This window comes from Anguilla anguilla, chromosome 8 (assembly GCF_013347855.1).
Source record: "Anguilla anguilla isolate fAngAng1 chromosome 8, fAngAng1.pri, whole genome shotgun sequence".
Lineage (NCBI taxonomy): Eukaryota > Metazoa > Chordata > Actinopteri > Anguilliformes > Anguillidae > Anguilla > Anguilla anguilla.
This window is the reverse complement of record NC_049208.1, coordinates 12,706,765-12,730,590: the sequence shown is the minus strand read 5'-3', so window position 1 is coordinate 12,730,590 and position 23,826 is coordinate 12,706,765. Positions and strand designations below refer to the sequence as shown.

Below are 23,826 nucleotides of genomic sequence, written 5' to 3'. Positions count from 1 at the left end.
TTCCACTTCCAGTCACTCCACACAATCCTGCACAGTGGTCAAGAGGGTATGTGCAAGGCCACTGTAGCCAGCTGTCAATGCTTAGAGCCATTATCAGATGTACAAATGACACCACCAAATACACTCAAAGATTGCTGCAATGAAAATACAGAAGATTACTAATGAAGAATGCAACCTGTAAATGAAACATGAGCATCATGCAGTGCAGAGTTGGACTGAGCTAAGAGCTTTGCACTGTTGTCTTCACATTCCAGGTGTCTAATAGCGAGAAACTGTTCACAAGGCAAGGTGTTCTATCAACTGTATGCAGTTTGTTTGTGTTTGCCGTTCCGTACTCGAGGCAGGGGCTCTGAGACTGTGGGAGAGACGTGGAAGTACAAGGAACTATAACTGCTTCTAGTGTCGTGACTGTAGACTTGGTTTTTGGCTGTCAGCTGCTCGGCGTAGGGAGATCTGCATGTTTACAGATGCATCAATTAAGGCTATAGGAGCAGTAGCCTACCAGAGGATCACAGACATTGAGTTGAAGTTGCAATGAGAAGTTACATACACAACACAGCCAGAATGATTTATGTGTGTATTAATAACGGAGTGCCACGCATCAGGAGATGAAGTCATGCAAAACAATGCACTATTTTCCCACTCAAGCTTAACCAGGCTGATCACAGCACCAGGTTAGTGTCTGCAGCCCAGCTTACGCACTCAACATGGCTGAAGGGCCAACATTTCTGAACATGATCCTTGTACCTAGAAATCCTTCCAATCGGTGGACCCAGGAACCAACAAAGAAGCCCATCCTCAGGTAACCGGCTTTAATACCAATGCCTCTCACAGCCAGCTTGGAGCGCCTCACTTCACACTCTTCTCTAGCAGGAAATCAGTCACTCTTAGCCTAGGGTTAAGAGATACCTGTGTGACCAATGATGAACCTGGCTGTTCATCCTGCCCCATTCCTCACATGTGGGATGAGCTTGGAAGATTGGAATTACGCTCCACGTCCTGGACAGCCTGCTGCTGAATACAAAGCTTCATCCTCTAGGCCTACACATGAACTCCTGGCAGCCTTCATTGCTGAAGTCACAGCGATGGTAAATTTGAGGCCTCTGGTGCCATATTCAACAGACCCAACGTCCCCATTCATCTTAACCCCAGCGACTGTTCTCACCCAAAAAGTTGGGCCCCCTTCTTCACCTGTTGAAGAGTCTGAGGCTAAGGACCTCTTCAGAAGGCAGTGTAGACAAGTGCAAAGCATTGCCAACACATTTTGGAGCCTTTGGAGATAAAAGCACCTTGTTTCACTGCAGAGACACTGGAAATGACTTTCTGACAGGCTTAGCCTCACGGTGGGAGATGCCGTTCTCCTTAAGGACACTCAAGTCAATGGGTATGAGAGGCCTTCAGGACTCACTACTAAAGCAATCCCCAGTGTAGATGGAAGAGTCCCCAAACTGGCAGTCAAAGTGTCCAAGCAAGAAGTGACAAAACACTTCCTCGGGCCCATTTCAGAAATGGTCCTTCTTCTATCTCAGGAAAGCTACCCAGGTGACAGTGACTCTGAGACAGACAGGCTTCTTATTGTTCATTTTCAGGCTAAATTACAGAGCTCTCAAAGTCAACCTGAGCCAATCAGACGACCTGACGGTTGGGTTCGGGACAAGAATTTATGATAATTTATTTGGGTCAGGTTGGGTGTGGTCCTCACAGTTTAAAAAAATGTCTGTGTGTGTGTTTTTAACTTGAATTTTTACATGTGAGCACTGTCCATTGTGCTGATTGCTACTTTTTGAGGCAATCAAACACTCAGACTTTCTGTATTTGTTAAAATGTATTTACAGTATTTTAATCTCACCTGTTTGCTATAACTAAGCATACAGTGAATGTAAAGCTTTAGCGCAAATTGTTTTTTGAACAGTGTGATCAATTGGATTATGATATATAGGAATGGAATGGAGGCAGGGGGATATTCTATCAATGATAAGTTTACAACAACAAAATCAAAGTCAGAAAATATATAACAAGATGGATATGGAATCAGGAATAAAAAAACAGGTTAGCAACGGGCAAATATGTTCTGCTCTCTCAGGAGGGATAGAGAAAGTCTATGTGTGGAAGCCAAGTATTGTATGCTGTGCGATGAATAATGATAATATAGGCCAATAATAACCATATGAACACAAAGATTAAGCAAGAACAAGTGAACTACACAGCAATAAACAAGGTTAATCCCATTCTAACGAAAAACACATCTTAAATATTTTATTTCATCATGGAGAACTTTGAAAAGATTAGTAGTAACATCCAATTGCTTGCTTTTGGCAAAATCAGTTTAGTCCAGCTGAGACTGCTCAAATCAGTTTTTTTTTTTTTTTTTTTAAAGCAAAAGCGATAAATAAGCACAACACAGACAAATTATATATTTAATATAGGTCAGGTGGATGTTTTAATATAACACATTTTGTTTTATTTGGGCTTTTTTTTATCGTTGCCAACCAGCGTTTTTTTTTTTTTTTGTTTTGTTTTTTTAGGGTCAGGTCAGACTCGGGCTTAATCAAATTAAATGTGATCTCGGGCCAGGCCGAGCTTGAGCTTCAACCCACTCGGGCCGGGTTGAGTCCGGGTTGAATTCTCAGGCCCGTTGATAACTCCCTAAATTATGGCGTCTTTATGATAGGTGGGGAGTGTTCTCCTCTTATCTTTATTGTAATTGTACTGCCCTCTAGTGGCCGGGTCCACTGTGTTGAGTACTTAACCAAAGTCAAATGTGCATTTTCCCTTATTGGCTGGAGGAGTCATGTGACAGTCCTCCAATTTCAGTCATCGGTGTAGTTTGTGCTAGCACTCTTTGAAGTCGTTTGTCAACAGTTGCGTCCTGGAAAGCAGTGTTTTTTTTCATAGAAAAAACCAAGACATGGGAAATTAAAATTAGAAAATCATGAAACTCATTAAATGAAATTGAATTACTCGTCACAGCTTGTGTTCATTTGGACATTCGATTGATTGCTATCCGTCAAATTGTGCGGAGACACGCAAGAGGTGGGCAGAATGAACATTAAAAGTACTGTCTTTTATGTTTTGTCATATTTATAAGTCTGAACTGAAGTTCTCCACTATATTCACATTGCATTGTGTCCAAAAAATATCTGTGGAATACCATAAAATGAAAAATGTCAGCTGACCATCTCCCTGGAGAGAAAAAATCAACGTATAGTTAAAACGTCTGTTTTGGCATGCGGACATGTCATGGCCTTTCCTGTTCCGGGCGTTCCTGCTTCATGGTTTCATTGTTTTGTAGCCGGAAAGCGTCAAAACCATTTATCACTCTGTCTTATATGTCAGACAGGTAGTTCATTTTCATGTACAGTTCTTCTCTTAGCAGGCCAATCTCTCTTCAGTGCGCTGTAGTATAGTGCTTTGTGTCAGTTATACGTCATTACAAAGTAAAAAAAAGGAAACGAAAAGGGAGTGAAATATGGAAGAGGCCTTTTTTGAGATTATGGCGGAGGGAACTTTCCAAAGACGTAAGACTGCTGCGTCACTCTAGTTGATGACTGTAAGATATCCGACTAGGATGTTAACATTGTAGAGCTTTTGTCATGGTTAATTCGTAATAATTTTAATTTCCTTTTTTTTTTTTTTTTTTTTTTTAACAAAAACAGTGCGTCAGTCCACAGATGTGGAAGGTTCAGAAGTCAGGAAAGCAGTGTGGGGAGTATTCGAGCAAAGCCTTTGCCACACATACACGTAACATAGTCACGTGGGTCCAAAGCAAACCTGACAAGCCAGCACAAGAGCCACATGCTCATTGTGGCTTTGATTTTGTTTGTTTTGTTTGTCCTTTTTTGGGGGGTGGGTAACTGAACCAAGAATCAGGTCCTTGCAGGTTCAAGTCCACCTCACTTTAACTGTTTCAGCAAATGGCCATCTGCATGAATCACTTGACATTCACCCATGATTAAGTTGTCTGGTAAGAACGTAACGTAATTTATCCCCTGTGTTTTAAGCCAGAAGGAACAGTTCTTGGACACTCTGTTCTTTACTGCAGAAATTCAGTGGCCCCTATGATGAATAATTGCAAGATGCAATGAACTCTCAAATACACAAAAACAATATTAATCACCAGGAAACAAAGAAGAAAAGATGCAAATATAGGCAACACAGAGGATGGCTAGGTGTGTTTTAGCGCCTTAGACCCAGCCTGGCTGAGCTCTATCCATGAGAACTGATGCAAACAAACAGCACATTTATTTTTCATTTTGCCTGGGACAGAATCCAAAATTTGAGAGGGTGAAGACATACGCTCAAGTTCAGGGTTCTTCAAAAAGAGTGGTAAAAAAACAGACACTGGGAAAAAATTTTATTATTATTTTGTGTGAATATTTTATTTTCAGGGTCAAATTTGTTTTTCGCAAGGCTTTCATAAAAGGGTATTTTATCCCAACGGAGTGGACACAGGCAAAACATTACTGTATCTAATGTTTTATTTTATATTTTATAACTGGAGTGCTGTTGAAATGAGCACTAGACCAGATGACTGAACTCTTTGTGCGTTTGTAAAATTCTTTTACCACTTCTGAATATTTTATTGTATTCCTTGGTTCAGTTTACTTTGGAAATTAGTGCTTTTCTTTCGACTGTCCCAGAGTGACCCTTTCCTCAGCTTCTGTTAACTGGAACAGGGTTTGGCAGGACGGGTTCAAAACTGAGCCACACATGTGCATGCAGCTACATCAGCGTGTCAGTTACTGGTTCATCATTGGGTCAGTTACTGGTTCATCATGGTGTCAGTTATTGGTTCATTGCAATGGCAGTTACTGGTTCATTATGGTGTCAGCTACTGGTTCATCTTAATAGCAGTTACTGGTTCATCATCGTGTTAGTTTCTGGATCATTGTGATCTTAGTTACTGGTTCATTGTGGTGTCAGTAACTGGTTCACTGTGGAGTCAGTTACTGCTTCATTATGGTAACAGTTACTGGTTCATTGTGGTGTCAGTTACTGGTTCACTGTGGTTTTAGTTGCAGGTTGTTTGCTGCTCATTGTGCCATTCTCCTATATCAGGGGTCTGCGACCCTGGTCCTGGAGAGCCATAAGCTCTTTGTTTTCACTTAAAAATCAGCACCCAGTTCAAACCCAAGTAATCAGGTGAAGTGAGTTAACTGTAATCAACTGCTCTAATTGGTTCATTAAGTGCAGAGTCACAACTGTCTGTGGCTGTCCAGGACAAGGGTTGTCCCTGTACCATCGTGTATTTAGACACATAGACCGAGGATATGAAATGTTGTTAACCACAAAATGTATGGATTTTTCATATATGTCTTTCTTATCTGGACAAATCATACTGTTTTGCTGTTGAGAAGTCTGCTCTGTAGGAGGGATTGTGGGGTCCTGTTTGAATGGAAAATAAAAAATCCAATTTGCTTTGTATTATGATCTCAGCTGTTGTTCATCAAGAGACAAAAAACTAAATTACAGAACAATCATGTATTTGGCCCAACATGGCCCAAAACAGCTTAAAGAAGTCTCTGCATCGCTGTGGCAAATCTACTTATTTGAACCATTACATTACATGACATGACTGGCATTTGGCAGAAGCTCTTATTCAGAGTGAATTACACTGCATAAATCCAGAGCCTGCTGCTGGCATAAACAGTCTGTGATCATTTAAGGCCACAGCTCTCCGTGGGCCACACAATCCAGGTTTTAAATGTTTTTTTTGTTTGTTTGTTTGTTTGTTTGTTTGTTTGTTTGTTTGTTTTGTTTTTTTGAAAGACATTTTAATTGTGCAGTATTTACAGGGTGCGAATGGCACCAGTTCCCGGGCTGAGATCACCAGGGGTTGGGTTGTCAGCGATCTCAGACTGGGAACCATCCACACCCTGTGAATGCAGAACAATTAAAATGTCTTTCAATTAAATAAAAATATTTTTGTTACCTGAATTGTGTGGCCCATGTTTGTAGCCTTAACGGATCTGCCCCCCACACCCCCCCATTTCAGTTTAGGGCTACCAGAATCCTAGAGCCGGCACTGCATAAAAAAGGGTTAAGGGCCACAGTAACCCTGAGGTGGGAGATAAATGCTTACAAACCACAAAATGTGAAAACCTAGGGTCGACTGTAAACTAGTTAAGCCAGTAATGGAAAAGACAAGAGAATTACATAATAACAAAATACAATGAGTACAACACATCGAAATAACATTGCTGTCCAAAGAATATCACTAGACAATGTAGCAGAAAGAGTTTCTGTTGTTCTGACTGATGTAGGGAGGGCATTCCACGACCAGGGAGCCAGGGCAGACTGCAGGCTTGACCTGGACATGCTGACACACAGAGGGGGAGGAGCCAGGGGTCCTGAGGTTGCAGAACTAATAGCTAGCCAATCTGTAAGGTTTGATGATCTCCTGAAGGCAAGCCAGAGCACTCCCCCAAGCAAGCTGTTAGGCTAGCACCAAGATTTTGGATTTGATGCCAGACACAACAGGTAGTCAGTGGAGGGAGGTGAGAAGGGGGGTCTGCGAAGGTTGTAGATCAGGCAAGCTGCAGCATTCTGTTTGAGCTGGAGGGGCCTGATGGCTGAAGCCCGATGGATAACAGGGAGGCCAGCTAGAAGAGACGTGCAGTAGCCCAGCTTGGAGAGAACCAGCGCTTGTAATAAAAGCTCGATTGAGTAGGTTGTGAGCAAGGGGCAAATCTTCCTGATGCTATAAAGGAAAAAGCAGCATGCCCGGCTCACTCTGAGGCTGTTGGCTGTGAAGGAAGAGGATAGTGTGGTATTTCCCAGTGAGATAAAGAAGTCAGTTGGAGAGGATGTGGAAGGGAGGTAGAGGATTTCAGTCTTTGCTCCTCCACTAATGGAAATGACCTCCCCTTTAGTAGGGGATACAGTAGTTGCTGCTAACAGTAGTGGTAGTCGTATGAACAGGCTTCTCTATTAGTATTAATGGATTCACATAATAAGCAAGATGTCTATATGAAGTGTATTCTTGCAAAGAAATGGTAAGGAAGCTTACAAAAACACAAACATAAAAAGTAAATTTTCCTTCCATTATTTTATGAGAGCCCTGTCATAATTCTGCCCACTTCCTGCCATACAGAGGCATCCACTCTATATTCTAAAATGGTGTGCTCCTGATTGCTCCCAGTTTAGACTGGCAAGCCCAGCCTGAAAAACCAGTGAACAGCTTATCTTGCTGTAGAATTTGACAAGTATATCCAAATTGGAGCTTAAAATTAAGTGAATGTTTTGTTTGTCTGCTTTGTTTGGTTTTGTTGTAAGAATGCATTTGAAAATGAGCTGTTGGACATTAACAGGTACACACTAAGGGAAAGGACCTCATGAGAAATGTTTGAAAGGGCTTTTATTGGTGAGGCATCCAACCTAAACATTTACCCTGAGTTTGGTTTCCTCATGCTGTAGAGCCACCCAAGGTGCTTTTTTATTTAAATATACAGCTAAAATCTGATGTCCACCCAGATGGCTCATATCCTTACTGGGGCAACAGGCCTACTGTTGTACCCAAAGGAAAAAGACCTGGAGAGCCACAGGAAATAGCCAACTACATCTACATCATGTATAAAAAAACAAAATATCAAATGAAGACATACATATTGCAAGGATTTTGATAAATAATAGGCACTTTGGTGCAAATGAAGACTCAATTAAATTAAACTTTCTTAAGGAAAATTATGTTACGGTGTTTTGATTCAGGAAAACAAGCCACAAAACAAGCTTTTGTGTAGCTAGTTTTACAGTGTCCACCCTGAGAAATTAATTGGAGAAGTCTGGTTCGATCAGTTAAAGTTAAATTCAGCTTTAACAATAACAATGTAGCAAGGCCCGTTGGATGACATCACTGAGCGCTGCGAGTCCAAGTGCTGACACTGAACACCGTTTACAAAAGACCGACAAGGAGTGGATGTGCTGGACTTCCCCCTGCAGCAGAAATGTACACTGAATACTCACGACTGCCACTGATTATTTTGGCTTCGTGACCAAGCCAGTCAGTCTGTTGTTGTTCTTTTCTCTCTAATGAAAGTCATCGTGCGACTTTGGTTATCTCTGAATCAACTCTAATGGACTGAAAATTATTGACATGTCATCATATAACTGTGATAAGAGTTGACAAATTATGATGGCATAATAATAGGCTATAATCAGAAAAATCAAGGGACTAAATTTCAAGGGACTATTCATAATATACTAATAAAATACTCATATCTCTATACATTCTTAATAATATATGATTAATTATTCCAATTTTGAGCCTGTGTTCCCATCGCAGCAATAGCTGGACTAAATTTTTTAGTCACAGTTGTTTTGGTTTTTTGCACCTTTAAGTATAAGTTAAGTATAAAATATTTCTTTTTATTTCTCAGCAAGCCTGTTCTGTAAAGAATAACTGTGAGGTATACATGATGTTCTTGTCACCAGAAACTTAAACTTAACATAAGGTGAGAGCCATGAGATTTCCCTCATCTGAAAAATGTGTATGCATCACATGATAAATTGCTGTGTTCCCATTGGCTGAACTGCATTCTTTTTTTTTTTTTTTTGCAATCTCCATGCTCATTAATCCCATTACTGGCTGGTTGTCATTGTAGTAACAATGAGGTTATGAAATCTACCTTGTGTTTTCTGCCAGTTGATGTGGAAGCTAAGGGCTGTTGGTAGTTTTGCCAAAGAAACTTACTCTCTGGAAGTTAGACAGGAGTGACACTGTGTTGGAAATTTGAAATTAGCATGAGTACACAATGCATTTCTGGAGGTGTCCATTGCAAATAAGTTGTCTCTAGGGGGTTCATGTCATGTGGGGTCACTCTGAGCCACCAGCGGCTGATTGCATTGGGGGCCAGTGAACAGGAATCACCCGTGTGAACTGAACTGCAAAATTAATCAGAGGTGCTGTGCTCTTTGCTCTTCTATATCAAGCTTCCAATGTAAATGTGTACTCACCGTTCCCTTCATTCCCCAACTTTTGTGGGGAATGGAGGGAACAGTATTTAGTTAGATCATTGCATGAAAACAAACTAAACAGAAAATGTGGGTGTTTTTTCAATGCACTCACTTAAGCACACCAGAATACAGCTGTATCTGAAATCAGTATCTGTCTGTTTTGCTGTCATTTGATTATTTATGTTACACATGTGTGTTTAAGTCACATGGTTATGATTTGGAGTTCAGTGGGTGCTGAGCAAACTAAAAACCACTCCCTGCATTTTTATTATGATAAATATCATATGTGATGGGGATCCATTTTATTTGCTTTTATAAAAGAGGCTCATCTTGATTTTGTTTCTGAGTGTAAAAGAGTTAATCTTATTAGAACATCAGGCAGTCTGTATTTTGATTACTTGATGATACTGTTGCACGTGTGTGATTTCATAACTCTTTCAGGTGCAAGATATAAGCCATATCAAGCATGAATTGAAGCAATAAAAGCACTTCAAACACTCTGAAAGCATGAAAATATTTGTTTTACTTGTACTTGAAACCTGGACCAAATCTAAAAGGAATTATTTATATGAAGCTTTCACATAAATATTTAAGCACAGACAATACATATTTTCTAGTGGGTTCAAAATATTCAGGGTGGTCTCAGAATTTTTTTGATGTTTCAGTAAGAAATCAGTTACACCTGATTATTTCTGCATAAAATAGATCCTTTGTCTAAATTTGTTTGAAACTAGAATAATGCATTATTTATGTTATAAAATACAGTATGGCTTGCTGTATTTCAAATCTACTTATGAAATGTAGTCTACAGAGTTAGTACATAGTTTGTAGTATATATTTTGGAGGCTTATATGAAGGCGTCACAGAACATAGTATTTTGTTGAAGGCCACTCATGACAAATGACAGTTGCAAAAAGCTCAGATCTTCTAAATCAACCATGGGTGAAATTGGGGCACTCATCCAAGGCACAACTGAATGTTATTTTGATTTTTGAATGAGTGAAAATCTAATTAATGCACTAAAGTTCACATTTTGAACGAAGTTGAGTGCTCCTCCAATTTTCGAAACACAACTGAATAAAATAATTACAGGTTCAAACAATGGAGCAATATGTGATCATGTCGCATATGAAATGTGCAGTTCTCTTTTAAAAACATTACCTATTGGTGGCCATTATGTTTGTATGTGCTGTTAAATAAAAAACGTTTTTTATTTGAGGCATTGATAAATCTGTGATAGCTACATACTGACGCCTGGTGGTAATAATAAAATACAGCATGGAAGAGTTGAGATTCCAAAATTGGATGTTAGAAAAACACACCAATACATGCTATTATTCGTTCAAGCAACGCCACAGTTAGCGCTATGTAAATCATGGGTTTATTTAGCAGAATATTTAATATTGTTGGTATATTTTTCAGGCGGCCTCCATCTTAAAATGTATTAAGATTTACAGGTGGATTAAAGCCAACCATTTTAGCTTTACTACATACATTGCATTAAATTAGGCTATTAGTATTATTGTTGTTGTTATCGTCGTTATTAGTAGTAATAATAGTAGGCCTGGTTGCAGTAATAGGCTAGTAGTATAGCAGTAGTTGTACCGTTAATATTAGCCTATTCGTAGTAGTAATAAAACGCAGGCTCAATTATACAAAATTATACTTATACTTAATTATACTCTAAAGTTACCCAATTGTACGACAACTTCTACATCAGAGAATATTTTATACACAAACAAAAATCACTATCGAGGCTTTATTCAGGTTGCGCTATTGACCTGAGACGTAGTCCGCTTCGGTCGATATTTTTCACCTCTGTCCACGACCAAGGTGCTGAATGAAATTGCCTATCCGCTCCAACTGAAGGACCATAAACTGGAAGGACTATAAACTGCTAGAGTAGCCTACTGTCGTCGTGCTATTTTTTATTTCATTATTTATTTATTATAACAGCACAATTGGTTCGTCCCCACGCAACACAAAACTTTGTCCTTTGTACCTGCGTGGTAAAAGTGCGGTACGAAAGGTCAAGCACCTGCAAGTACAGTAGCCTACACATATAGTCTCTCTGGTTAAACAATGTCTCCATGTGTTGTTCAGTTAGTAGGGAAGTGTCCGGACCAAAAAGATACTCTTGAAAACGTTTCCAGTATTTGGCAAAACATTTTACGATGCAATCGGCAGGTGTCACCCTTTCGTCCTTTATGCTCTATTCAAGTCGTGAAAATTCATGTTTGCTGAAAATGTCTTCAATAAATGTGTTTGTTTGGTTAACTAAAGCTTCGTAGCCAACCAGAATCTAAAGGAGATAGTGCCTCATTTAATTTAAAGTTGATTTCATATGACTAGCCTGCCAAAACATGATTTGCTTTTATATGTCAGGGTAGCCTGAATGTTAGACTTTAACTATATTACGTATAAATATATTCTGCATAATTAACAACATCACTCGTGAAAGGTGTGACTGCAATCTTTACCTCGTAATGAAATGGGCTACAAAGTAGGTGCAAAGGTTACGTCATTTTTATACTTAAAACATCCAATAGCCCACATTGGTCCATGCAGGCGCACTCTGGGGGAGAGATCTATGGGTCATAAGCATCAGACTTTCTATTCTAGGAGTCTGTGACGTTCTTTTTCTTCTTGTAAAGAACAAGTTAATTTGTCTCTCAGCAACGAGCTTGCAGTTATGGAGCCCTCGAGCTCACGACTTGAGCGCTCCCTTCATCTATAAATTAATGAACTCTATTATTATTCTGCCTAAAATGAGCAATAACGAGTTTAAGACTACTGTCACGCTTCGACCAGTGAGGAACAGTTCAGACAACAGTTCAAGTTGCATGTTTACCTTTTTAGGGACGTGTTGTAGCCCCCAGTTACGAGTTACTTCCGCGCTTAAGTACGTGTTTTATGATTTTAGATTATTTAAAAACAAAACACTTAATTCAACGGACCATAATATTCTTTTTTTCCAGCACAGGAAAGGGTGACTTGCTCAATTTAATTATTAAAAAAAGTGCATTGGATTTAATTAGGGACATAATCGTCGTCCACATTTTGCGTGAATAAACAAAATTATTTCACACAAAAGCAGTAAACATCAATAACAGATATGTTCTGGGATAAAAGTCTACGGCTGAATCTGAAGGCGTAATATATTAGGGATTAAATAATGTGTGGCTATTCCAAATTGGTACATGCATCATTGGGAGCCTATGTACAGTATTATGAACAGGAAGAATAGTATGTATGTATCAGAAAACAGGCGTGAGTCATATATATATCTTGACAGGGCTACCCTGACATACAAACTGGCAATTATATTAGTTTACAGTGAATAATTTTTCATTTGGGCTGCAGCGTTATTTCCAATTCTTTGTCGATCACATGCTGTCATCAAAATGTCCAAAATTATTCCGTTCTACCAATGTAGTGGATGAAAGTATAGTCAAATATTGCGTGTGTACAGTAACATTACTCCCCTGATTTTATAAGGGTAGATATTGGAGCCTCCTAATTGGTTCAGAAGGGGGTCTGGGAGGTGCTATGCATATGACGTCAGGAATTGGCTGTCTCTCCTGGTTGAGGACTGTCTCTGCTTCTCTCCCTCTCTCACCCTCCCTGTGCAGCGAGAGGGGGGAGTCGCAAAACACATTAGACAGCGGCAGTAGCAGCGTGCGGCTCCGGTAGCTGTTCGTTACCCTCCGTTCCCTTCGTTGCCTCTCCATGAACATGCACAAATGCATACTCCCCTATCCCCTATGAAACCATAACACAGCCCAGCCACCATCATCATCACCATCCCGTTTCTTCCAGACTCATTCTTCGGTTATCACATTTTTTTGTTTCTGGAACCCCGTTGGGAAATACAACATTGAGCCAACGCTGCGATTCGTTTTTTTCTACCCTTTTCTGAATGACGGGCGGACGGTTTGACTTCGACGATGGCGGCACTTACTGTGGCGGCTGGGAGGATGGAAAAGCTCACGGACAGGGGATCTGTACGGGACCCAAGGGTCAGGGCGAATACGCCGGGTCCTGGTCCAACGGCTTCGAGGTAGTTGGGGTTTACACTTGGCCCAGTGGCAACACCTACCAGGGGTACTGGGCGCAAGGGAAGCGACACGGGCTTGGTGTGGAATCCAAAGGAAAGTGGATCTATCGTGGAGAGTGGACTCATGGGTTTAAGGGACGGTACGGAGTGCGTCAGTGCCTGAACACACCTGCAAGATACGACGGCACGTGGACTAATGGTCTTCAGGATGGATACGGAGTTGAAACATACGGTGATGGGGGTAAGAATTTATTTTAGTTGGCAAACTATTTAAAATATCGCGGTAGCCTGATTGATGGAGCGATGGATGTGTGTGTCGTTTTGCCAGTGCTTCTTAAACGCATATAGCCAGCTCGCTAAAGATACTCACGTTGATCTGACAGAGGATTGACAGCTAGCCAGTTTAAGTAACGTTACACCTTAGCTTATGCTTCGAGATAGTTCAGTAAGCTAGCTCGCCGCGAATGCATTAGGCTTGTGATGGTATTAGTTAGCTTGGCACATACCGCTTTTTAAAACCTGAGTTAGCATTAGCTACTTGTTGATGTCAAATATTTGAAATAAATGATACTATTATAACGCTTGACAGCTATTTAAGATACCCAGCAGTTAGCTACTGTATGCGTGATCTGACAACTTTTTATGATTGTTTTACAGTGGTTTTCACGGTCCGTCAAGCAATCAATTTTAAATCTGACGTAGCTGGCCAGCGTGCGCCAACTACCATACGTTGTTGTGTAACAACGTGGTTGGTCATCTTCACTATCAAATTACGCCTATGTGCATACTTAACTCACTAAAGGGGCGAATTGCCAAGTCGGTTTAGCAAATTCTCCCCCACGAATAGACGCACTTTACTGTTGGAGAATGGATCCTTGACGTTATATGACACAAACTCCGGCCTTGCTCTGCCATTTTAATGAAGCAGTGGCATTGCAAGTTATTGATATATGGCTTTGGGTTGGTCGGGTCAGCGCAGAGCTCTCCGGTAGAGGTCACATCTAATAATAGAACATCTACTAGTACTACACTTGGGACCAAGTCACTTTTTAACGAACATGGACATAAAGAATAGTATTGATTCTCGGTTGTTTGTTACGTCAGTGGTATAAAGCACTTAAAACTGTTGTTTACCACAAACTGATGTCATTTAGGGAAGATAAATCTTTTTAGGATAAACTTTTTAATAATAAACTTGGTTTAGTAGCGCTCATTGAACGCCTAAACTGGCCTGATATTTAGTCGGCTTATATTCCCATTTGCCCGAGCACAGATTAATCGAAATTAACTGCATAGGTTGTATTAACTTCATTTAACTTTACTGTTATGATTGCGTAAAACAGAGGTTTGCTGCTTCATACATATATGTATAAAGTAAAACGGAATACCCTATTTTAACAGATTAAAACATTATGCTTAAATGTATCCAGAACTGTTTCTATTCTGTAGACACTTAACCCCCTTTAACAGAGTAACTGATCCTGTCATTGGCTTGTATTCTATTTTGAGTGACCATGGTGCGTAACCAATGGGTGTAGTGTTGCCGGACACTATCCCAGTTACACATTAGAAGAAAATGTGTATATCCCTGGTTTTTATTATCAACCGTATCTATGTTTAATCAAAAAGAACCATTTATCCCTGTGCCCTGCCTACTTTGGAAACATCTGGCAAATGGGAATATAACCCGACTATGGGACCCCACTCTGAATTATTTATTGAGTTAAAATTCTGTTTAAAAATTACAGACAACATTTAATGTCCATTCAGACTTACAAAAAACACGTGCAATTACTAAAAGTAAGTAAGTATTAATGACTAAGTTTAGGCTAAATACTAGGCCTATGAACTTTCATGACTTGTTATTCGCAACATTGTGCATGGCCTTGCGATATAAAGATAATGCAGTGTCACGTGAATTGTGTAGATACAGCTTAAGTAAGTCCTCAAAATTCATAAAATAAGAGCTTCTACAAAATTCCATAATTGCTCAATTAGATTTTATGCTCAGCCTATCATAAATATCAGGAAAATGTATTCCCCTGTACTCAATATCACAAATAACTCAGGTTCACTTAAATTAGTGTTGATTTTGTCTAATTTACAAATAAAGAACATGCAATGATTCAAATTGGTTTAATGGTTTATTTGAGTGTTTATTCATAAAATACCTTATTCACCTAATAAATACATTTATCCACCTGGCTAATTCTTATAATTTGTTGTTTTTTTATTTTTTATTCATATCACAGTTTTTCCACATCATGGCTGAATATTTACTAGGCCTAATTCTTTTGTTTGGGAGCTGCCTAATGCAGTGAGTGGGTATCTCTTTAACTCATGAGTGTACTCCAAACTCTGGCACCTGTGTGATATTTTTCCAGCATGTGTGCACCACCTTCTCTTTAGTGAATACTTATTGAACCAATTTAGGATAAGCACCATGAGCACCACTGGTCTATAGCAGTCCCTCACCAGTGCATGCCAGCCCAGTAGTAGTGTTGGTAATGGCAGTATTGCCAACACAAGGGGAAAGAGCACAATACTAAGGGGATGATAATTGTGAGGCTGTTTGCTGTTTCTGATTTGTGTGCCTGTGTGGTCTGCCTTTCTGTGGACCCTATGAGGCGATGATAACACAGGTTCGAGTGTAGTTCTCACAGATAAGGTCATTAGCTCAGCACACTGTAAAAACTCCACAGATGATAACACTGGTTCGGGTGTAATTCTTACAGATGAGGTCATTAGCTCAGTATGCTGTATAGACTCCACAGATGATAACACTGGTTCGGGTGTAATTCTCACAGATAAGGTCATTAGCTCAGCACACTGTAAAAACTCCACAGATGATAACACTGGTTCAAGTGTAATTCTTACAGATGATGTCATTAGCTCAGTGTACTGTAAAAACTCCACAGATGATAACACTGGTTCAGGTGTAATTCTTACAGATGAGGTCATTAGCTCAGCACACTGTAAAAACTCCACAGATGATAACACTGGTTCGGGTGTAATTCTTACAGATGAGGTCATTAGCTCAGTATGCTGTATAGACTCCACAGATGATAACACTGGTTCGGGTGTAATTCTTACAGATGAGGTCATTAGCTCAGCACACTGTAAAAACTCCACAGATGATAACACTGGTTCAAGTGTAATTCTTACAGATGAGGTCATTAGCTCAGCACACTGTAAAAACTCCACAGATGATAACACTGGTTCAGGTGTAATTCTTACAGATGAGGTCATTAGCTCAGTATGCTGTATAGACTCCACAGATGATAACAGTGGTTCGGGTGTAATTCTTACAGATGAGGTCATTAGCTCCGCGTTCTGTAAAGACTCCACAGATGGGCTGCTGTCATTTAGTGCGATGTCCTCTCTCTGTTCATCGGGACTCGCAGGAAACTCGGGGGACGGCCATCTTTTAATTACATTCTCCCTCTGATGACTGCGGGTAATTAGATATTTCATGCAAATGTGGAACAGTTCCTCAGTCGGGCACATCAAAGACAGGCTGTCTTCCCAAACTTCTCCCTTTCCCCTCGCGCTCGCTGGAATCCTGCCTGTTCTCTGATCAGAATGCACCGCGCAATGCGGTGCATCACCAAAAAAGAGAGTGGTGAATTCCAGTTGACTTTTTTTCCCCCCTCTGTTCCCCGGACAGGTACGTACCAGGGCCAGTGGCAGGGCGGGATGCGGCACGGGTACGGCGTCCGGCAGAGCGTGCCGTACGGGATGGCCACGGTGATCCGCTCGCCGCTGCGCACCTCCCTGGCGTCGCTGCGGAGCGAGCAGAGCAACGGCACGGTCCTGCCCGACATCACGTCCGACAGCCCCGCCGGCACGCGCGGCGGCTTCGTCCTCAACTTCCACAGCGACAGCGAGGCGGGCGGGGCCGGAGGGAAGAAGAAGGGCCTGTTCCGCCGCGGCTCACTCTTCGGCAGCCTCAAGCAGCTGCGCAAGTCCGAGTCGCGCTCGTCCATCTCCAGCAAGCGCAGCTCGGCCCGCAGCGACGCCGCCATGAGCCGCATCAGCTCCAGCGACGCCAACTCCACCATCAGCTTCGGCGACGGCGAGCTCCCCGACGACTACGCGCCCGCCGAGGACAACGTGGACGCCACCACCACCGAGGCCTACATGGGCGAGTGGAAGAACGACAAGCGCAACGGCTTCGGGGTGAGCGAGCGCTCCAACGGCATGAAGTACGAGGGCGAGTGGACCAACAACAAGAGGCACGGCTACGGGTGCACCCTCTTCCCCGACGGCACCAAGGAGGAGGGGAAGTACAAAAACAACGTCCTGGTGCGCGGGATCAGGAAGCAGCTCATCCCGCTCAAAAACACTAAAACCAAAGAGAAGGTGGACCGGGCCGTGGAGGGCGCTATACGGGCGGCCGCCATCGCCAGGACGAAAGTGGAAATAGCAGCTTCCAGGTAAGGGGCGGGGGTCCTCGCACCCGCGCGCTCGGGGAGAAAGCTGTGCCTGTTTTTGGGTGAATGTGGGCGGCGTCCAGTCTGAGTCAGGATTTTTAGGAGACTGATTTGGTCATGGAGTTCCAGGTGGTGTACTATCCTGAACAGTAAATAGCGTCCCTTGATTAAGAACATGATTAAGAACTTAGGCAGAGGTAAATGCAGTAGACCCCATGGACTTCCAGGCCTGGAGTCACCCAGTCCATGATCAAGGCTGTATTCTCAGATGACTGAGTATGGCTGTTTTTAAAGGGTATTTTGTCAAATAAATATTTTTGGTTCCAGTTTTGAGTGCATTGGCATTGCAGCAGTTAATCAGGAATGGTTTGGAACAGCATTTCCCATGGTCCTGGTTTCACATCATTTGAGTTGATGTGATTAGGTTGGATAGTGTTCAACTGATCTGGTGATGAAGTGTCTTTGACAGTCTGTTTCTAGACAAAACCTCTGGATCTGGAAATTCCAAAATCGGGAAAGAGTGACTTGTTGAAACGAGTTGTTGTTTAAAGTTGAAATTAATTGTTGCAGATTAGTATTCAACGAAGATGAATTCATTTTTTGATATGTTATTCGGACTCTAGCTAGCCCTATATAATTTGATCACACTTTGATTGTCTCAAGCTTAATCAAAGTGTAATGATAAAAGAAAGCGTAATGATAAAAGAGAGCAAGTTCACATATTATTCTTGTGGAATTGCCCCCTGCATCATAGAGGACAGAGTTCTACAAGAATAATATGTGAACTTGCTTTCTTGTATCATTTTATTAACAGAAAAAGACATTTATTGGACATGGATACTTTGCATATTGAACAATGCTGACACCAGATCCAATTTAAATTAACGACTTGGAAAAAGCAGAGGCTTGAACAAAAACTAGCACGGCCCCCCAAGGACCCCAAACTCAGAAGCTTTGACATCTTTGGTCATTAAAAATCTGTCCAAAAAGAAAAGCAAAAAACAAAAGTTCCTTTTCAGATTGTTTGGCATCTCACACAAGTTCCAGATTTTCTCCACAGAACTGTCTAGCTGAGACTGTCACCGTTAGGCCTATTTTGGCTTGGGCACAGGGCACAGGACTTTCAGACATCATAAAGAAAGGAAAATGACACCTCTCTGTTGCATAATGTTGTCATTGTATGCCCATCCTGATCTGCCTTCAGTTGGTTGCCATAGTGATGCTGCCGGTGAGTTTTTTTGCCTGTCAGCGACATTTTTCTCTCATTTGACGGCAATAGGAAATTTGACACAACTCATAATTAGACTTTCGTCCTTTTTTTTGTTGTGATCAACAAAGCCCCTTGATGTTTCAGGCCTTAATTCATCAACGTCCCTTTTGTTCCTCGAGTTCTCCTTTCAGACGATCAAACGCCTGCCTTCGCGGTGTTAAAAATGTCTTCAAAACTAATCCGTGCTCCATTTTAGAGGAGTACCTTAGTTCCAGGCGGTTCATCCTCCTAACGTGCGTATGATCGGTGAACAGATTCACCCTACGCACTAGCACCAGATCCTAACGGTGCTGACTGTGGCCAGCAGCCCCCAGGGTGTTGCCTGATTGGGCATCATTCCGCCCAATGAGGAAGGGTTTCAGTCAATGTGATTGTGCTTATGTCGCGTGCACTGGACCGTCTGTCTGTACCCCAGCTGCGCATGAAGTGTAATCCACTGATGGATGGAGCTGGTGGGTCGGACTGGAGGGAAAAGCAGCTGCAGACACATGCTTCAGGAGAGCACAATGCCAGGCTGCTCCGTCCTCAATTCAAAGGCCACTAATACACTGGGCTAAAATGTGATTGGATGCTTTTTAAAAAATAGGAGCAGCCAATAAAACTTGGGATAAAACTTGGCTTCGAAAAAAAGGGGACATATCTCATTTATTTGCATGGTAATTTTATATCTGGTCTTATAGACAGATGGGTGATATGACATACTTCATGTGTTCTAGACAGGGGTCGCAGTACACCAAAAATAAATGTATAAAAATGGCTGTACAGACACTGATAATGACAGTAATTAAAACATTAAGCTAATCCCTAAGAAATGACACAAAACCAAGAATGTACAAGTATAGACAGCTCACTGTACAATTATAGGGATTTTTGTTGGTTAAGATCAGCTAACCCCTTGTAAAACTGGAATGCACTGTAAAGTCATTTGGTATGAAATAGATACGAGAGCAGCGTGGTCCAGTGAAGGTTATACAGGGGAAAGGTTAGGTTGGCCTGGCAGTTTGACTAATAGGCCTAATTTACTCAGATTTACTCAAACAAGGTTTAAAATAACACCGCAAGTGTGGTGTATTGCTGTTGCTTGCCGTCTCTACTGAGGTGGATTTTGCACTGAAGCGCAGGGTTGCTTCACTTCTACCAAAAGGCTGAAAGTTCGCGGCAGCACTTTTAGTGCTTTTTTATTTTAGCAGTCTCAAAAAGCTTTACATCTTCATTTTGTATGTATGAGGCCCTTAGAAACCAATCCTGGGTCAGAATCCGCACTCTGCTGTAAATGCCTGGGGTTTGAACTGGGGTTGAAGGTGTTTAACCTGGGACAGAATTAATGGAATTTTAGGGGAATGGAACCTTGAAGGGACGTTAACAGCGTTTGAACTGTTGGCCGGGCTGAATGTGGGAAACCAATCACCCTTTTCATTTTGGGAGGGGTGTATGTGTCTCCTCCCTGGTGAGTCCGTGGTGCATTTTACACAATTGCAACACAGTATTCTAGTGGTGAAAATACGGTGAAAAATAAGGGAAAGAGCCGTCAAGGAGTTCAGGTGAAAGCCCAGCTAAAAAGTGAAAGTTTTTCAACCTGGCTGACCAGGATGTAGCCAAGCTACTTCGGAGGTAAAACCTGGGCTATATTGGGGTTAACCTGGTCCTCTTATATCAAAACATTTCTCAACATAGATTTCCACCCCTCTAGACCTCTAGACTGCTTTTGCTCACTGGGTGTATTCATATACTGGAAACCTTGAATGCACTCATAATTCCAGAAAAGCTGGACAAATCCTCATCCGTCCTGCGCCCCCAGCACTGCACAGCGCGGTTCAGTCCAGCCCAGGGAAAGGGAACCGGCTCCTGCTCTCCAGTGCCCCGCCCGTTTCCTCCACACAGCGGGGTCGTGGCTGTTTATCCGCGGCTCCGTAGCCGCCAGTGTCCCGAGGCTCGGCGGTATCGGCAGCCGTTCCCCCCTCCGCCGTTCCCCCCTCCGCCGCTACCCCCTCCGCCGCTATTTCTGATGGCCCCGCTGGCCCCCGCTGGCCGGGGATGCTGCGATAAGGTCACGTATCCTGTCATACGGCGATGTGTCCGACGCCGTCCTGCCAAGCCCCGCTCAGATGTCCGGCCGCTGCAGGAGACCTGCCACGGACAAACCGGGCCTGACCTTTTAACGTGGAGTCGGGCGTCGGACCGCGCCGCCACCGCGGAACACCGCGCCAGGAGAACCCGCTAAGACACACCTGTTACTGGCCCATTACCTGTTACATGTACATACACACACACACCTGCTTTTTTCTGTTTTTTATCACGCGTCGTAAAAAAGGATACCCTGACGAAGGTTGTTCACAGCCAGTACATTGGCGCAGTAAATGTCGAGAGATGCTTGTGAAATTAAATATAGTGTTCATTTAATTCCTTACAGACTAAGTTTTTTAGGTTCTAGGTTAAATGTTGTGCTTTTTTTTGTTTAATAAACACAGAGCTAAGCACAGCAGCAAAATATGTATATTTTACACTATGATTTGTCTTGAATGTGCTTGCCAGAATGTGCAATTTGGAAAAAAAAAAAAAAAAAAACTGTTGAACCTTTGAAGCAAATCACCTCAGCACTCCCTTTCAATGTTTTCACAAGCACATGGAGGAACAGTGAAAGAGATCTGTCCCTGAGTTCCCAGTTTAACTGCAGACAGTGGTCCCCTTTTTCCATTTTAATGTTTGTAATGGCTATAGTCTATGGTGGGCTAATGAGAGAAGGATGAAATGTTTCATACAAAAAGACGCTGCTTTAAAATCCACTGACAGAGATTAAGAAGGTGATGTGTACTCTTTTTTCAATTATGAAAATAATTTGACATGTAAACAGTGTAATCCGTAGGCCATGTAGTAGTTTACATCTGTGAAGTCACATGATTTCTGTGTGTGTATGCAATGGAGAAGGAGAGTTATTTGAATAACAATATATTTTTTTAAAGCGTAATTGATATTAAGCTCATAAGCTTCCGCTCTTGGATTCTGTCATTAAACCTCTGTTGCTTTTTTTCCCGCGTGTGATTATGCAGAAAGCTTTGACATTTAACTTCAAGCTCCAAGACTTTTAATAATGCCAATGCCCTTGGCAGGCATGCAAAATAATTATGTGTATCGCATCGCCTCATATTACAAAAGCGCAAATAACTGTGCGTATATCCATGTATTAGGCAATAAACAGATGTAGTTTAGTATTATAGGTTCATCGTGAGGGACTGTCCGATTTGTATCCACTGCATCAAAGCTACAGTTTGAGAGGAAACTGTGTACCGATTTGCTAAACAAGAGCCAGGTGGGTAAAACAATTTTCGCTGTGTACCACAGAATGCATGTACAGTATGTCAGTACCCACTGGCAGAATTCAAGAAAGGATTAGACACCAGTTCCCTCTGATCGATTCATCGGGAAAGGTCCGGAGCTTGCAGCGGCCCCAGGAGGTTTAAGCAAATGAGTCGGGCGGCATGTAGTGTAGCCCGCACGCATCGTTTGAGCCTCGGCAGATCGCTCGTGTCGATGGGGAGAGGCCAGATGTCCTGTAGCCGCTCTGGCACTGCGCTGATAAAGGCGATCGACGCAGGGTCACATGACGTGGAGGGCCACCAAGACACTAATGGGCAAGAGAGCAGAGGAGCGGCCAGTGGTTTATGAGGAAATGTTTCAGCCAATAATGAAGCCAGTGAGTTTGGGGAGGGAGGTTTAGAGCCTGTGGAGGAAATGTTCCAGCCAATAAAGGATTGGCAAGCCATGAGAGTTACAACCAATGGGATTTAAAGGGAAATGTTATAGCCAATGAGAGTTCATGCTTATTTGCTGCGGCTAGTGAGAGGGAAGTGTTATAGCCAATGGAGTTTAAAGGTAAATGTTACAGCCACTGAGTGATCATTTGCTTAGTTCAAGCAAGTCAGTGATTGACAGCTAATTGTAGTTCTAGAATCCTCTCTCACATCACTAATTAGAAACTACTGAAACTGAAAAAGGACTCCAGACCACAAGGGAGAGAGCAATGAACAACCAAATGTACATGTGTAGCTTAAATAATAAATGAAACTCTGTTGGACGTCATATTTTATGCCCTGATGAAAAAATCTGGTTCGCTGTTTTCAGGGAATAGATGAAAATTTCTCTTCCTCAAAGACTGTAAAACTGAAGCAAACACTCTCGCGCCTGGCTGAAGTGTCAGGTCTGCACATCCGTTTTAGACCTGCTCAGGTCAGTGAGTCAGCTCTAGTGTGCCTTAACTCTTAGCCCTGTTGCCGCATACTAGCCTAACCTTATACAAACATCCTCCTGTTTGTGAAACCATCAGTGTGGATACAAGCTGCTTCATGTCTGCGTGTTTCTCTGCAGGTACGGTAGAATTAGCCACACGTAAAGCTAACAGATTCATTTAGGGAATTAAATACTGAAACTTTTACTTGAAAAGAAAGCACAGCAGCATTTCTGGGCAGGGAGTCATGACATTAGCGCTGGGCTAGTTGCTAGCTGAGCAAACATGTCCAGTGTATAATTGCATCCAAATTCTCTTTAAATGAAATAAACTCGTGGGAATGTTTCCTGCTTTCCCACTGTCATTTTAAATGGCCCCTGAATGAGAACTGTGAAAAATGTCCAAGAAATAACAATAACTGGTAGGCTGTCGGCAGGTTGCCTAACAGTTGGACCAGTTGACATTTATATTTAATTGCAGCTTTAATGGAGCTTGTGCATAAAACTTCAGTGCAAAATTAATAATGAATCCCTGCAAATGTGTTTGTGCCGGATACAGTATTTAAATTAACCAGACCCTATCCCTGGGTTTAGACAAAGGTTGTATTTTCTGCCAAACAACAAAAAAAATCCTTGTTGTCTTTCTTTTAGTAGGAAGTTTAGCAGCAGCTCTAATAATTGCACAGTTTAATTAACTGTACTGGTGTGGTGGATGTCTTCTGTATATATGTAAGTCTTTTTCTTATGTTAGATCGGCAAGCAACTGGATGTAATGAGGATAATGTAATGTAATGTAAGGGTAAAGCAGCAGTGGAAGTGACCTGTGTTTGCTTCAGTCCTCCAAGTGCCACGCCCACGACTCTACTCTAATCTTTACATCACTTCCTCTCTGT

At 41.9% G+C, this 23,826-nt stretch overlaps 1 protein-coding gene across 1 annotated transcript in view; it reads left to right on the top strand.

Moving 5' to 3' along the window:
- The first annotated feature begins 12,559 nt into the window (after positions 1-12,559).
- jph1b (junctophilin 1b) overlaps positions 12,560-23,826 on the top strand; it is a 28,857-nt gene continuing 17,590 nt past the window's right edge. Inside the window, exons 1-2 of the mRNA XM_035431378.1 lie at positions 12,560-13,250; positions 16,677-17,445. Coding sequence (XP_035287269.1) covers positions 12,872-13,250; positions 16,677-17,445 — 1,148 coding nt within the window. The 5' untranslated portion in view covers positions 12,560-12,871. The remainder of the gene's footprint in view (positions 13,251-16,676; positions 17,446-23,826) is intronic.